At 47.2% G+C, this 15,001-nt stretch overlaps 1 protein-coding gene across 3 annotated transcripts in view; it reads left to right on the top strand.

Annotated features, from left to right (window-relative positions):
* LOC137430076 (partitioning defective 3 homolog) overlaps positions 1-15,001 on the top strand; it is a 226,494-nt gene that overhangs the window by 37,821 nt on the left and 173,672 nt on the right. For all 3 annotated transcript variants that reach the window (XM_068120603.2, XM_078778789.1, XM_068120640.2), the window contains exon 8: positions 3,904-4,029. In XM_068120603.2, coding sequence (XP_067976704.2) covers positions 3,904-4,029 — 126 coding nt within the window. The remainder of the gene's footprint in view (positions 1-3,903; positions 4,030-15,001) is intronic.

The raw sequence follows: 15,001 nt of genomic DNA, 5'->3' as shown, positions 1-15,001 counted from the left end.
AGCTCGTTTTGGTCATCTGTCCTCTTGGGGTCTTAACCTCGGGGACACGACAATATATATATATCTATATATATAGTGCTACGGTTTTGAGATTGGCACATATTGATCATTAAAGGTTAAAGGGTTGCCCCCCATAGTTAGTCCACGAGCAACACGTCGGCCACCTGTTGTATTAGTTATGTCATAGTATGTGTACGTATAGGCCATTTCCCCTAGTAATATCTGCGTTGTGTAAAGCCATGAGTTTAGGTCCCCTTCATTTTTGCGTCCACCCTCCAATTCCACCTCTATGGGCATAATTGATCCCGCGCCCCATTTGGCTGACCCACTCAGGTTGTTACGCTTTGGCTGCCCGCAGCATTTGTTACGCTTTGGCTGCCCACAGCATTTGTTACGCTTTGGCTGCCCGCAGCATTTTGCTGCCCTTTGCTCGCTCACTAGTCGAGTAACACGAGGTAGGCCTGAGAAGGAGGAGAAGCGCGGGATCGGGGTGGGGCGGCGTCAAGGCAGTGCGTCAGAGGCGATGACGGTAAGAGCCACCAGCCGACCAGGGCTCTAACGGCGTGGCGTGACAGGGCGTGGTAAGGCGCGTCTGGTAAGTGCTAGAAGGTTCGCGGGGCGTGCCTCTATAAGTGATTGCACAAAGCCCTTGAGAGGACTTACGAGAAGGACTTATGAGAGGATTGCCCTTAAAAGGACTGCAGAGCTTTCGCGGAGAAAAGGACTCGCAAGGGGAGAGCGCACGTGAGAGGACTTGTTAATCAAGAGGACTGTGAAGAACTTGATTCGCATCGCTCGCTTTGGAGGCATTGCACTATATCTTGAGTATAACGTACACGCCAGAAAAAAGGCAGCCAGACGCGCCGGTTGCAAATAGCGCTTGCTTCAGCCACGCGAGTGAACGCGGCAATAGCCGCCAGTGATAACCGCCAGAGTCCAGACCCTACCGTTTGCCCCGTATTAACTCTTGTGCGCCAAACGACACGCGGAGAGCTCCTGCCCCTCTACTTACCATCTGCCTGGGACGAGCCGGAGACCGGAGGGAGCTGCACGAGAGCCATCCCTGGACGTGGTGAACATCATCCTGCAGCTGCAAGCCCCGTGTGAGTGTGTCTGTGTGTGAGACGGGCCCGTTTGTCCTGGGTAGTAAGTTAAGACTGTTTTAAGGCTGCACTGTGTCCCCTTTTTCTGAACCATTGTAAATAGTGTAAATAAATCTGGTTATTCCTTTCTTCCCAATTCGATCGCCTTTGTGATTTTTCCATTGGCTAAGCGTGGTACGAACGAGATCGCTAGAACCGGGGTCACCATATAAACGGCACGGATCGCGTGTAGGCACCGCTCGGCGTCTCAGCACGCGTGATTCGTGCGGGGCTTATTTCCTCGTTTCAGGGCAGCGCGAGTAATTAGGTAATAGTGATTCTAGTCCTAAGACCCTATTTCGTGCTGTCCGGGAAGGACGTCAAAGGTCCCGGGTCCCGTCGGCCAGTCAAAGACAAGGGGACTAATCCCCCCTTGGTAAGGGGAGAAGGCCGGCGCTGAGATCCACAACAATATATTGTTATGAATTTGGTAATGCAACATCTAGAGCTAGGTAGATCTGAATAGGTAGGTATTCGGCTGTCGTGACAGGGACTCTACATGTAATAAGTTATTGATGTCTAGGCGTTTGTCGGGGTAAGATGTATGGTTGTGGACCTACCTGGAGGTTCGAGTGTTAAATAGTGAGGGATTAAAGGTAACGCCCCTGTGAGTCTCACCTAGTAGTCAAACCTTTGTCCATTATGGCACTGCAAACCACATAAACATTAGTTAGGTCCTTAGCGCAACATTAAATAATCCCCTTTCCCTGACAAGGACTTCGTATTAAATTGGCAGGAAACCAGGTCAAAAACACCGCCATAATTGGCCGCCACCGTGTACACCTCAAAAAGGCCTACAAACCTGGCCGGCACGTGTTATGCCAGGACCGCGGGGTCACGGACGGGAGATGTCAGGAGTCGCATGCCGCAGAGGGCGTGACCTGGGCGAGTTGGGAGGCTTTGATTGGCTGAGGAGTGCGCCAATGTGACGTCATCGGCCACCAATATAGGCGACGGTCGGACGCCATTTCAAGAGACACGGACACACACGTCGATGAGCGATCAAGTCGGAAGTTGAGTTGAGTCGCAGAGTTCGTTGTTACAGTTCCGTACCAGAGTTCGTGGCAGTTGGCACAGGACACGGTTCATTGAACATTCGTGACCACAGCTCGTTGCAGTTGGCAGTTGGCACTTGGTTTTGGTTGCTTCGTGCAGCCCTGCGGTGGACCGTTGGAGCAAAGGAGCTCGTGGTGTGTGTGGGCCGTTGGACCGACGAGGCCTGGTGGCGCTTGGAGGCGGACGCAGAGGGCCGTGGAACTTGGAGCGAGGTGTGCGATCGGGCCGAAAGGAGCGGTGTTGGACGGCAGCCACAAAGACGACGAAAGACCAGATAAGCCCGAATCCGCGTACATTTTGAACGACGTGACGTGTTCTTTTCGTAATCAATCTCCCTCGTTTTGTGTTTGATATCAGTCGTGTGGGGACGTCCCGATTTAGTTATTAGTATTACCGGCGCGTGTTTTTTTCACTGTTATTACTTTTCAATAATAAATCCTTATATTATTTTCTGTACATATTTGAACGCAGTTTCCTGGGTGTTTCATTTTAATAGATAAGGCTGTGGAGCTCGTTGCGTCTGGCCTCCCGCGCGTTTAACTTTGTGTTGAGCTTGAATCCGCCATTGAGTTTTCGCCTCAGGAGTGTAAAGTCTCGCAATCGGTCATCCGTGTTACCCTACGGTGTTCACCAAGGGTAGTCACGCGACAATATATATGTGCAGTGTCTGTGTTGATTTGTCTTGTCACTGAACTACTCCCTCAAATTTTTGTGAAATCCTATCAAACTTATGGTATGCACCTATCTCTCCCGTGGGTATGTCCTAAGGGTATTTTTTTTCGAAAAAATGGCCAAATTTTTTTTTTGGGGGGGAATTCTTTTTGGGGAATTTTTTTTTTCAACTTAAGTCTTCAACTTCAATTGTTTATAAAATGTAATATCACGTATATTACAAATTCATTTGTGCAAAATAATTGTTTGTATTATGATTGGTGTGAAGTGTAAACCATGACCAAACAGCAACTCAAGTACAGTCATCGATCTAGATATCTACATATCTGGGCAGTGTCTGTGTTGTCACTGAACTACTTACTCCCTCAAACTTTTGTTTCCGTGGTTGTGAAGTGTTTTTAATAACGTGGTGGTGAGGTGTTTTGAATCACGTGGTGCTGAGGTGTTTCGAATTATGTGGTGGTGAGGTGTTTTGAATTACGTGATGGTGAGGTGTTTTGAATTACGTGGTGGTGAGGTGTTTTGAATGACGTTGTGGTGAGGCGTTTTGAATTTCGTGGTGGTGAGGTGTTTTTCATTACGTGGTGGTGAGGTGTAATCGTTTCAAACTTCCAGTCTGCACATACCCTCCCGTATGCACCTACCCTCCCCCCACCCCACCCCGTATGTATGTGCTGAGGGTTTCTGTTTTTTAATCGTTTTTTTTTTCAACCTAAATCTTCAACCTAAATTGCTTATAAAAATGTAATATCACAAACACTACAAATAAATTTGTGCAAAATAATTGTTTGTATTATGATTAGTGTAAATCATGACCAACACAGCAACTCAGGTACAGTCATAATCCTCAGCTAAAATATATATATATTATAAAAATGAAATTGCTAGCAACTATCTGAAGTGATGGGTTTTTTTTCTTCCATTTGATGTTTGAGTTTGTATTTGTATGCATATTTTGCTTGAAGGTTAATAAAATTATTCCTCTACATTTCTGACAAACTTAAATAAGCTTTGTTGCCCGTCTTGCCATCAGTATGCTTGGACTGCGAATCCGCACAGTTGAAGATGGCAGCAAGACACAGCAAGAGGGCTTTCTGCAGGAAAATGACTGCATCACCAGCATCAACAGCACACCCTTGTGCCATAAATCCTTTGAAGAGTGAGATTGTTTCATCGGTGTTCAAATTTCATCAGATTTTTCTTGCCGTCACATGAGATATGGATTGTTTATAACTTGTATTTGGGGCCCTTGACACCATTATGGAATAATTATGACCTTTATTTGACCTATATATTTTTTGACAACCCCATTGCTCATTGTCATGAGCATTGCTTAATACTCGCCTAAGGGAAGTATGGAGAAAATTGGATGTATATATGTGTACCTACACACAGGTGGTGTATAGGTTAAGACTTGCTGGTCTGCACATCTACCGGAATTTAACAATACTAGGGCGTGCCCGTACTATATATATATATCTAAAATTATATCCCCCCCCTCTATTTACATGAAATGGTTATCTAAAATTATATCCCCCCCCCTCTATTTACATGAAATGGTTTGGTCCATTCGCAAAGCCAAAGCGAACGGCTTGCGAGTACGGTGACAATCCCCCCCCTATATTTACATGAAATGGTTTGGTCCATTCGCAAAGCCAAAGCGAACGGCTTGCGAGTACGGTGACCATACCTTGGGAACCACTTGTCCGATTAATTTCAAACCTTGAAAAGGCACATCCTCGGGTCCCCAGCAATATACCTGGCAAGTTTCAAGTATATCGGACCGGTAGTTGTCGAGAAACAGCGGTCACAGACAAACACACACACACACACACACACACACACACACACACACACACACACACAGACACACACACATACACACAGAGATTACTGGAATTATAGATAGATAACCGCAAATAAATCGGTCAATTCTGTCCAATGATGATGGAATTATGATAATGACATAATAATAATAATAATAATAATAATAATGATATTACAAAATAATATTCATAATAATAATATTAGCAATAATACACCAAAAATGCAATACATTCATAATAATAATATTAATATTACTAGTAATAATAAGGATAATAACATGGTCCATTCTCAAGCATCATTGGTGAAGCGAATGAGAAAATGTATAATTTGGTGAAAAGGACTTTGAATACAAATGGCACATACACATGACCACTTCCCCTTCCTCACCGCTCCCATTTGGAGTGGATATTTCTAGTTTTATTAAAACCACTCAAAGCTTGCATTTGAGCAAATTCATGCTTACAAAGATTCTTATATGAAGAAGATTCTTAAAAACTTCCATGAAGAAGAATATTTATTTATTTATATATATATACAGACTTGGCATTTAATATGGAATTATTTTTTTTCTTGACTTGGGTTTACTTTCTGAACTCAGTATATCAATCTGGTGAGTTTCTTTTACCCTTCGGTGATGTCTTTGTTGAAAGAACCATGTCACTGATTGTCTTTCGCAGCAAGAAGTCAATAACAGGATTATATCACAGGTGGCGTGACAAAATGTACGGACAGGTACATTTGACGATTGGCTTCACAATCGGGTATATAAGGGTTTTTGCGTTCTGTATTAGTGGAAAACAACTGCTGCACGTCTACAAAAGTTAATGCCGCTTCCTCTGGAGATGGTCCGTCAACTTGAAAATGCTGTTTGTCATGGAGTGGTGGCTTTACGAAAATTCTGGCATGAAACAGCGTGCTATTGTTCGACAGTATGGCATCAATCAAGGTCAGGTGTCAAAGATCCTGAAACGAAATGCTCAGAGGGGTGTCCCTACTCCATTACCGAGGCCAGGACGTCCACGCAGAACCACAAGGAGAGATGATCGCCAGCTGCACCGGTTAGTCTGCAATGGCCGTATCAAGTCAGCTAATCGGCTTAGGGCTGAGTGGCAGCAACTGACAAATGTGCCTGTATCCAGAAGGCTAGTCAACCAACGACTGGACTGGTTCAAGCAGGCTATCGTGCTAGGCGTCCCCTGAGAAAGCCACGCCTGACCAGACAACACAGCCAGCGCCAATTGCAGTGGGCCAGAGAGCACCGTCAATGGCAGCCAGGACACTGGAATCACGTGACCTTCAGTGACGAGTCTAGATTTCTGGTCTATCGTCAAGATGGCCGCGTCCGAGTGCGCAGTCAAGCGCATGAAGCCCACAACGAAGATTGTATAGTGCCAAGAGTCCAAGCTGGAGGTGGTGGGGTGACCGTTTGGGTTGCTTTTCATGCAGGGGGCAAAACTGACCTGGTTGTTCTGAATGGAAACCTGAACCAGTTCAAGTACAGGGTCATTCTGGAAGAAACATTGCTTCCATTTGCTCGTGCAGCCTTTCGAGGAAACTTTGTCTTCCAAGATGACAATGCACGGCCTCATCGTGCTCGCATGATCCAACACTTTCTTGCTGAGCGTGGTGTAGAGCATATAGAGTGGCCTGCCATGTCCCCGGATATGAATCCGATAGAGAACTTGTGGGCAGAATTAACGCGTCAAATCGACAACTTGGACCAGCAGCCGACCTCTGTGCATGAATTGCAGCAGACTATTGTCACTGCATGGCAAGCGATTCCTGTCCAAACCTTGGCAAATCTCGTGAACAGCATGCCTCGACGTGTGCGTGCTCTCCTGAATGCTCGTGGGGGTTACACGAAGTACTGAACTGTAATTTTACTGTCTGTAATCCCAGTCATAATTTAGCTTTTGTTTTTGTTGAAATTTTTTTTGGCTAATGTGCAAAATAAAGAGATACTTCTGGAAAACGTACAGAAGTTTAACACAGTACTGTCTGTGAATTGAGTTCGATATCAGTTTACATCACTTTCAAGGATCAATTTATTTGCTTCGAAATGTCAAATGTGGTTTTTGTTTCTTTTAAAGGTCACATTAACAAAATCTAGAATAACAATAATTTCATCCCCCCCCCCCCCCTTCCCATGCCTCCTCCCCCCAAGCCCTCTCCCTCCCACACTTCTCCCTGCTCTCAAATGTTGTGGTTGGGTGCTTCCCCTTCTCTCCCCATCTTGTCTTCCGCTCCCTCTTTTTGTATATTTTGTTTGTCTGGTTGATTTGTTTGTGAAATAAATGTTAGCTCTTCCACGAGCCTCGATTCAGTATACAAAAAAAAAGAAGAAAAAAAAACATAATTCCAATGAACTTTTGGTTCTAAGTCATCTTGAAAAGTAAGTTCACCCCCACAAAAAAAAAATTCCATATTAAATGCCAAGTCTGTATTTATATATATATACACAAAGAATTAAGTTAAGCACCCCCCCCCCGTTTTCTTACAACCTCGCACATTACAAGTTTGTTGTCGTCAAAACAGTGTAATATACCCATGATATTGCTATATTTTCTGGAGAAGTGATATTATGGTCACATAAAAACATAACAATCATGCCGTTTTCAATATTTTATTCTGAATAATTTAAGGTGAAATTTTTTGGGAATTTTAGGCATATTTTCACCTCAATTTAAGTATGGAGCTATAGGTCCATCACGGACAGTGTGGATGACGTTTATGTTTTCTAACGTACAGTCATTGTTCTGAGAAGACCTCTAGCGATCTTTGCGTCAATAACGTGTGTAGGACCCACGTGATCGGATCACTGACTCAACCCTACGTCACAGATGAGTGCACTCATCTGCATTTCATCAATGGATAATTGCTAATGTCATACCAATCATTATTTGATCTCACATACCTTAGAATATATGCCAATGTATACATATACACAAAGAATATATATTAGGGGGTGCTTACCTTAATTCGTTGTGTAGGGGTGCTTAACTTAATTCTTTGTGTATATATATATATATATATATATATATATATATATATATATATATATATATATATATATATATATATATATATATATATATATATATATATACATATACACATATATACACAGTCACGTGAAAAAGTAAGTACACCCCATGTAAAGTTTTGACTTTTTCAACATACAGTTATTTGATCTTCATTTCCACAATATTGATAGATAAAGGTGATATAATATAACAAATATCATGAAACATTTACATTTTGTAGTCCATTGTATAATTTAAATAAACATCAATGCAAATTTCGCATGTGGAAAAAGTAAGTACACCCTTGGCTCTCATAGGTGGTATTGCCCCCTTTGGCAGAAACAACCTCAAGTAGGTGTTTCTATATATATATATATATATATATATATTGTTGCAGAAATGAGGATTGTGTTTTTTTATTGTGTTGTATTGTATAGTAAATTGTTGTAAATATCACCCTCTGTAAAATGTAATGATTCCTTGTAAGTACCTCCGTAGTGTAAAGGTCAAAGGGCGTCCCATAATTAGTCCATAAAGCATACACGTCAGCCATTCATAGAATACCCCTGTTCGATAGTTATATCTTTATTATGTGTATTAGGGTAAGGCCTTGTCTCCCATTAAGATGACACTCCATTGCACCAAGTGAAATAGATAGATTCCCTTCATTCCCCATTCCCCATTCCCAAAACCTCCATTTCCCATTTCGTCATTGCCAAGCCTCGATTGCCAATTACATCCCCTCCAAAACCACCATTGAACATGTGCTCGGGTCGGGCAAGACGGGCGTGCCCGCCCGTCGTCATCAAGGGCGAAGCCAGAGGGTCGCGCGACCAACCAGGGCCGAGGTGAGCACACCGATGGGCGTGTCCTGAAGGCCGGCGGCTTGATCGCCGGAGGCGTTATAAAGGCGCGCGCGCAAGAAGCAAAGGGGTTGCGTTGAGTGGTCGGTGGTGAGGAGTGAGTGGACCAAGAGAGAGAAAGAGTGGTCGGTGGTGAAGAGTGGTTGGACCAAGAAAGAGAAAGAGTGGTTGGACCAAGAAAGAGGAGATCCAGAGAGAACATCCAAGGAGAGGACATCCCGGAAAGCACAAAGCCTGCTATTCGTCGCCTTGCTCGCCAAGGTTGGACTGAGCAGTAGTTAACAGCAAGAAGCCTGTTGTAGTCCTGGAAAAGCGCGCGACGTCCACCGCCGCAGCAGCAGACAACAGCCGCTTGGGGCCTGGACGGCGGTTTTGAGCAGGGCCGTGAAGGAACGGCGGCTGCTAAACGCGCCGATCGTGCTGCAGGACCCCCTTGGACCTTCCTCTCCCTCCAGCCATCGACCTCCTGCCTTTCCATCCTCTTGTGTACGTGAGTTTGTTCTGTGTGTTTTGTCCCTGGGTATTTAATTAAGTTTGTATAAGCTAGGTTGCACTGTCTAAAATCTTCTGTAAATTATTTTATTATCTTTCCTTCCTCCTTGGTTATTTTGAGCCTGTATATAGTAGGAATAAATTTAGTAGTGTTTTCAACCTTTTTTTCGTCTTCTTCTTCTTCTTCACATCCGTGTCGCTTTTGTCTTTTCCATATTGAATATCTGTGGCGCGATCCGGCCAACGTTCGGGAATCGGGTTAGTCGGGGTAACTGTTAGGCCGCGGTGCCATCCGCTCGGCAAAACCAACATCTTATCCGCGGTCCGTAACAATTGGTGTCAGGAGTGTCGGATTCGGACCTGGGACTAAATTTATTTAGCCCAAATTTTGGAACACCAATTGTACTATTGGCAGTAACAATTGGTGTCGGGAGCGGGAACGGACCCGAAGCGCGCTTAACGCGCTCAAAATTACGAGCTACTGAAATTTGTTTTGTTTTACAAAACCCGAATTTTGAAATCGCGCCATGGCTGGTCAAGGCGACGGGATGTCGGTGGGAGAGATAGACGGGGTAGAATCGACCCAGGACCTCGGGGAAATGTATGTGGAGGAGGGCAATGAGGAGGTGGTTGAGGAGGTTTCAGGCCCGCAAAATGGCGCTCTCGCGCACGAGGTTACGGGCGCGCAAAATGGCGCCTCACACATGGCTACGGCGACCGCGCCCGCGACCGTAGCAGCGCCGCCGGTGGATTCGAACCTTTTTTTCCTGCAAATGGGGGCCCTTATGGACAAAATGGGGGAACGGCTAGAAGCTAAATTTGAGAGGCTAGGAAGCAAAATGGAGCGAATCGGCAAAATTGCGGACAGAATGGGTGACCGCATGCAAAAATGTGGGGAGACCATGGATCGCATGGTGGGCGAGCAGGTCCCAGGGGTGCACGAGGAGGTAACGCGGGTCGAGAAGCGCTGGTTGAGCGAGGCGGAGGAAAGCGCGGGTACAATGACGGGTGTAGAGGTCGCGACCTGGGGTATGGGGCAGCCGGCGACCGCTGAGGTAGAAGAGGGTGTTTTAATAAAGCCAGCGGTCGTCGAGGTGAATAAAGAAAAAGTGCTGGGAATTAAAATTGAAGAGACGACGGAGGTAGCCCGGGAATTGCAGGGAGAAATGGATTATGCTCAAAGTCCCTGCTCACATCACGATGCTGTGCTCACTAACCAAATAAAGAGTTTGCAGGTGGCAGAGGAGGTGCGACGACGAGGTGCCAAGGTGAGTGGCGATATATTTGGAAATGCATATGATGTGAGGGGAGCTTCAGTCGGCTTGGGGGTTGATTTGGATCCGGGTGTTTGTGAGAGGCCGTTGGTGAAGTGTGCGACAGGTACGGTGTGCGAAGGAGGTGTGCGAGAATGTCCGACTCTGGGGTGTGTGAGGAAAAAGTGCGCGTCGAGGAGTGTGTGTGCTGTCGAGAGTGAGTCGGTCGTAGCGCGTGTGCGAGGGGGCACATGGAAGCGCGTAGTGAGGAGTGTTACAGAGGATGGAACAAGAAAGTGTACACCTGTGGTGAGTGTTACGGAGGAAGTAACGGGAGTGTGCGCAAGAGGATGCGCAAGAAAGGTGTGTAACGGACGGGTGCATGAGGGAAGAGTGCGCTGTCAAAAGAAAGGAAGAATGTACACCTGTGGTGAGTGTTACGGAGGAAGTAACGGGAGAGTGTGCGCAAGAGGATGCACGAGAAAGGTGTGTAACGGACGGGTGCATGAGGAAAGAGTGCGCTGTCGAGAGTAAGGGTGAGTGCGCTGTCGAGTGGTGGTGAAAGTGGTAAGAGTGACACGGAGCGTGAGTTGGTTGTGGCAGGTGAGAGAGGATGTACACCTGGAATGGAAGGATGCACACCTGGAATGGTAGAGCGTGTGTGGGAGTGCACACTGGAATTGGTCGTGAGGCATGTGGTTGGGTGTGCAAGTGAGAGCACACCTGTGATTGTCACAGAGGAGGTGACCGAGGAGGGGGCGCGAAGAGGTGTGTTGGTGAGGTGTGTGACCAAGTCTGTGAGCGAAAGAACGAGTGCAATGACGAAGTATGCGGGGTGTACGGGCGGCGTTGGAGCACCGAGCTCGGGGAGGGTGAAAGGGGTAGCGTATGCGTGTGAGCATGCAGGTGAAGCATCGACGGTAACCGGGTTAGCGGTTAGAGCGACTTATAGCCGAATCGGGCCCTGGGTGCGCGCCGGGCAGCTTCGCGTGCCGCGAGGACCAGCGGGGATCCGAACCACGGCGGTTTCGAAAGAATTGCCGTACGCGATTCACGCAGGGGCGCGCTATGAACGGTCGCGTCCGTGCTCCACTAGGCGGAGCGGGCAGCCCGATAGGAAGGGTCGTCATGGCGACCCCTTTTTGTTGAGGCTTTCCGGCAGGTCGAGATCGGGCCATTGGATGGCTCCGTGCCGAGGTGGTGCGTGGGATCTCGGCCCGGGTAAGCGTCCTTCCCTTCACCGAGTGTCGGACGCATCCAGCCGCCGGCACCAAACAACCCGCATTCATTGCTCGGCTTTACGAAGCCGTGCTTTTGAAGTGAATTGGCACACCGAGAGGCACTAGTGAGAAGACTGATGACGAGGATAGTGGTTTGGACCCGAAATTGCAAAGCAAAATTTGATGATTAGTAGAATGATTGGCAGAGTAATGATTGGCAAAGGATTGGCAGACTAAGGATTGGCAGATAATGGGTAGTGATTGGCAAATTTTTGATTTGTTGAATTTGGACGAGCAAAATTGGTAGTGGAAGATGCCCGATGTGGTGGAATGGCAACTCTGTCATCCCTCACAGCGGGGGCAAAGGAGCACTAGAGTTATGGGGATTGGCTGTGAAAACTAGCCCGGGAGGGTGAGGCTAAAATGATAGGGATCTAGAGATTGACAATAGGTAACGGTAAGGTTAGGTAGCTACATTGGACAGGTAGCTGGGGACATAGAGAGGGTAGTTTGGATGATAATGACGTGGTATGTGCTTAGTTTAAAGGGAAGACGGGGAGCACTAAGTTAGCAGGGCAACAGGTAGTTTAGATGATGCCGTGTGAGTGTTGGAGGTGTATTCAGAAGTGTATTGTGAAAAGTGTGTGAGGAACAGGTGTGATTGCACAGGTGTGCAACTGAACAGGTGTATGGAGCAGTGCTTGAGTGAGTGATGGTGATGTGTATTGTGTTGACCAAATGGTCCAGGAAAGAAGGAGGGTGCAGGTGGCACCAGGTGTGATTGCACAGGTGTGCAACAACAGGTGAATGGAGAATGGTTGTATGGAATAAATGGTATGGAATATATGGAGTATTGGAATGGATGGTCGTGGAGTGAGTATGGTGGAAATTGTGGAGGGGAGTGGATGGTGCGAAGGTGTGAATGGGGGAAGAGTGGACCCCCATCACGAATACCCGGGGCGGGTAGTGTAAGTGTTAAGTAGAGGGTATAGGTAAATTGTGGTTGGATATTGGCATCTGTGGTGCGGGTGAAAGAATGGTATTTGGATGGGTGCATTAGTGTTGTGGAAATGGCTGGGCGTGTAGCCTGTTAGTGTGTGTAGTTGGTTTAGCCACTCCACCACTGTGAGGATGTCGGCCAGGTGAGGCCGCAGGTGGGCTCTGGGAGCCGGTAGAGTTGTTGTGGATGGGGCCCCAGGATCCGGAGGACGGACCCGGGTAGCCCAGTGCCAGAGGGCACCGAGGGGTGACAGAGCCAGGAGGGGCCTTCCCCAGTTAGATAGGTTAGGTAAGGAGCAGGTAAGCTCGGAGGCAACTACAGTGGCGGAGGTGTGCAGGTGGGTAGACCTGCTGGGAGACCTGCACGACCCAGCCCAGAAATTGTGCAAGGGCACCGGGAGTTGCATCGGGGGAGTGAGACCCCAAATTGAGAAGCACCACAGTTTGGTCAATGGGAATTGGTTTTTAGAACCCATAGTGTAAGTTGGCCAATGGATTGGCAGGGAAAGACCCCGGGTAGTGTAAAATGTGTTAAAGTCATTTCGAGGATAGTTAGGATTGAAATCTCCTCGCACCATCTACATCCACTCACCTGAGATGACGTACCTCCACACCATGCCAGGTTGTTTTTATTATTTTTATGATGCAAATGTTTTGGATTGTGAGACGCATCATGACGTGGGTGTGACATTGTGCTTGTTGTTCCATCTCTCCCTCCTTATGAGGATTGATGATGAATTGGTGATGGCAAATTTTGAAGTAGAGGGAGTGAAGACGAATTTGGTATAAGGGGAAGATGTGACTGTAGCGACGGATTTGTAAATGTGTAGATTGTTGTACATATGGGGTAAGGGCAAGGGTAGTGTAGGTGACAGGGGGGGTGACGTACGGTAGGGACGAGCTTTCTCACTTCGCTCTCCGTACGCACTTCGCCTTGCATTGCCTTATTGATGTGTACCCTTGTGACCTTACCCCTCGCTCATCTGTCTTTCCCCCCCCTTTGTCTCCCACATGAGGACCTGTGCGCCACTGGGCGCCGAGGGGAGCGTGCGTGAGTCCGCCATTGTGCGCCCGGAACTCCCAGAACCAGCTGTCTGCATCGATGCACCACATTATGGACCACATGTCTGTGGCCGAGCACCACTTATGGACCCCATGGGTTGGGGCATGGCCCCTCTGCTGGGACCGGCCATGAAGGCCCGAAATCTTGCTGGCGGACCTTGGCCACAGGGCACCGATGCCCCACAGGTGAACCATACATAGTCGGCCCCTGTGGGCCATAAATAAATAAAAATGGACACGTTTGGGCAAGTTTTATTGCAAATAGGCCGCCAGCAAGGAAAATGACAACATCTGGAAGAGAGCAATAGCCAGCAGAGGGAGCCGAAGAGCAGGAGACCACCTGCAGGGTGAGGGGTTGTTGGTTTATTTTTATTGATGAACAGTGATGACTGTGCACCAATTGGTGCTTGAGGGTGTATTGGTGCGTTTATGGGTGCTTTCATGGTGCATTGATGCAGAGCAGACTGTCTCCCCCCCAGAAAGAACAATCACAGGTCCTGGGTTAGTTTTGTAAATAAAAGCAGAGCCATTGTAAATAATGCTCCCCACCGTCGGTGTATAGTTTGAAGACAATTCCGCAATTCGGTTAGCTGTGGGCGTGAGTCTGTTAGGTAGGGTGCAATGGAGCAGCGGGACATATTTATTTATGTTTTAAAACTGTCGCACTCAGGGTCAGGTTAAAAGTAGAGGGAACTACACCTACGTGTCACACTAAGTTAAAGTTATAGGCCCGGGACGTGCCTAAGAGGAGGAGGGTGCAGTGTTGCGGAAATGAGGATTGTGTTTTTTTATTGTGTTGTATTGTGTAGTAAATTGTTGTAAATATCACCCTCTGTAAAATGTAATGATTCCTTGTAAGTACCTCCGTAGTGTAAAGGTCAAAGGGCGTCCCATAATTAGTCCATAAAGCATACATGTCAGCCAATCATAGAATACCCCTGTTCGATAGTTATATCTTTATTATGTGTATTAGGGTAAGGCCTTGTCTCCCATTAAGATGACACTCCATTGCACCAAGTGAAATAGATAGATTCCCTTCATTCCCCATTCCCATTCCCAAAACCTCCATTTCCCATTTCGTCATTGCCAAGCCTCGATTGCCAATTACATCCCCTCCAAAACCACCATTGAACATGTGCTCGGGTCGGGGAAGACGGGCGTGCCCGCCCGTCGTCATCATCAAGGGCGGAGCCAGAGTGTCGCGCGACCAACCAGGGCCGAGGTGAGCACACCGATGGGCGTGTCCTGAAGGCCGGCGGCTTGATCGCCGGAGACATTATAAAGGCGCGCGCGCAAGAAGCAAAGGGGTTGCGTTGAGTGGTCGGTGGTGAGGAGTGAGTGGACCAAGAGAGAGAAAGAGTGGTCGGTGGTGAAGAGTGGTTGGACCAAGAA

This window comes from Myxine glutinosa, chromosome 1, assembly GCF_964187855.1.
Source record: "Myxine glutinosa chromosome 1, kmMyxGlut1.1, whole genome shotgun sequence".
NCBI lineage: Eukaryota > Metazoa > Chordata > Myxini > Myxiniformes > Myxinidae > Myxine > Myxine glutinosa.
This window is presented reverse-complemented; position numbering and strand designations above follow the sequence as displayed.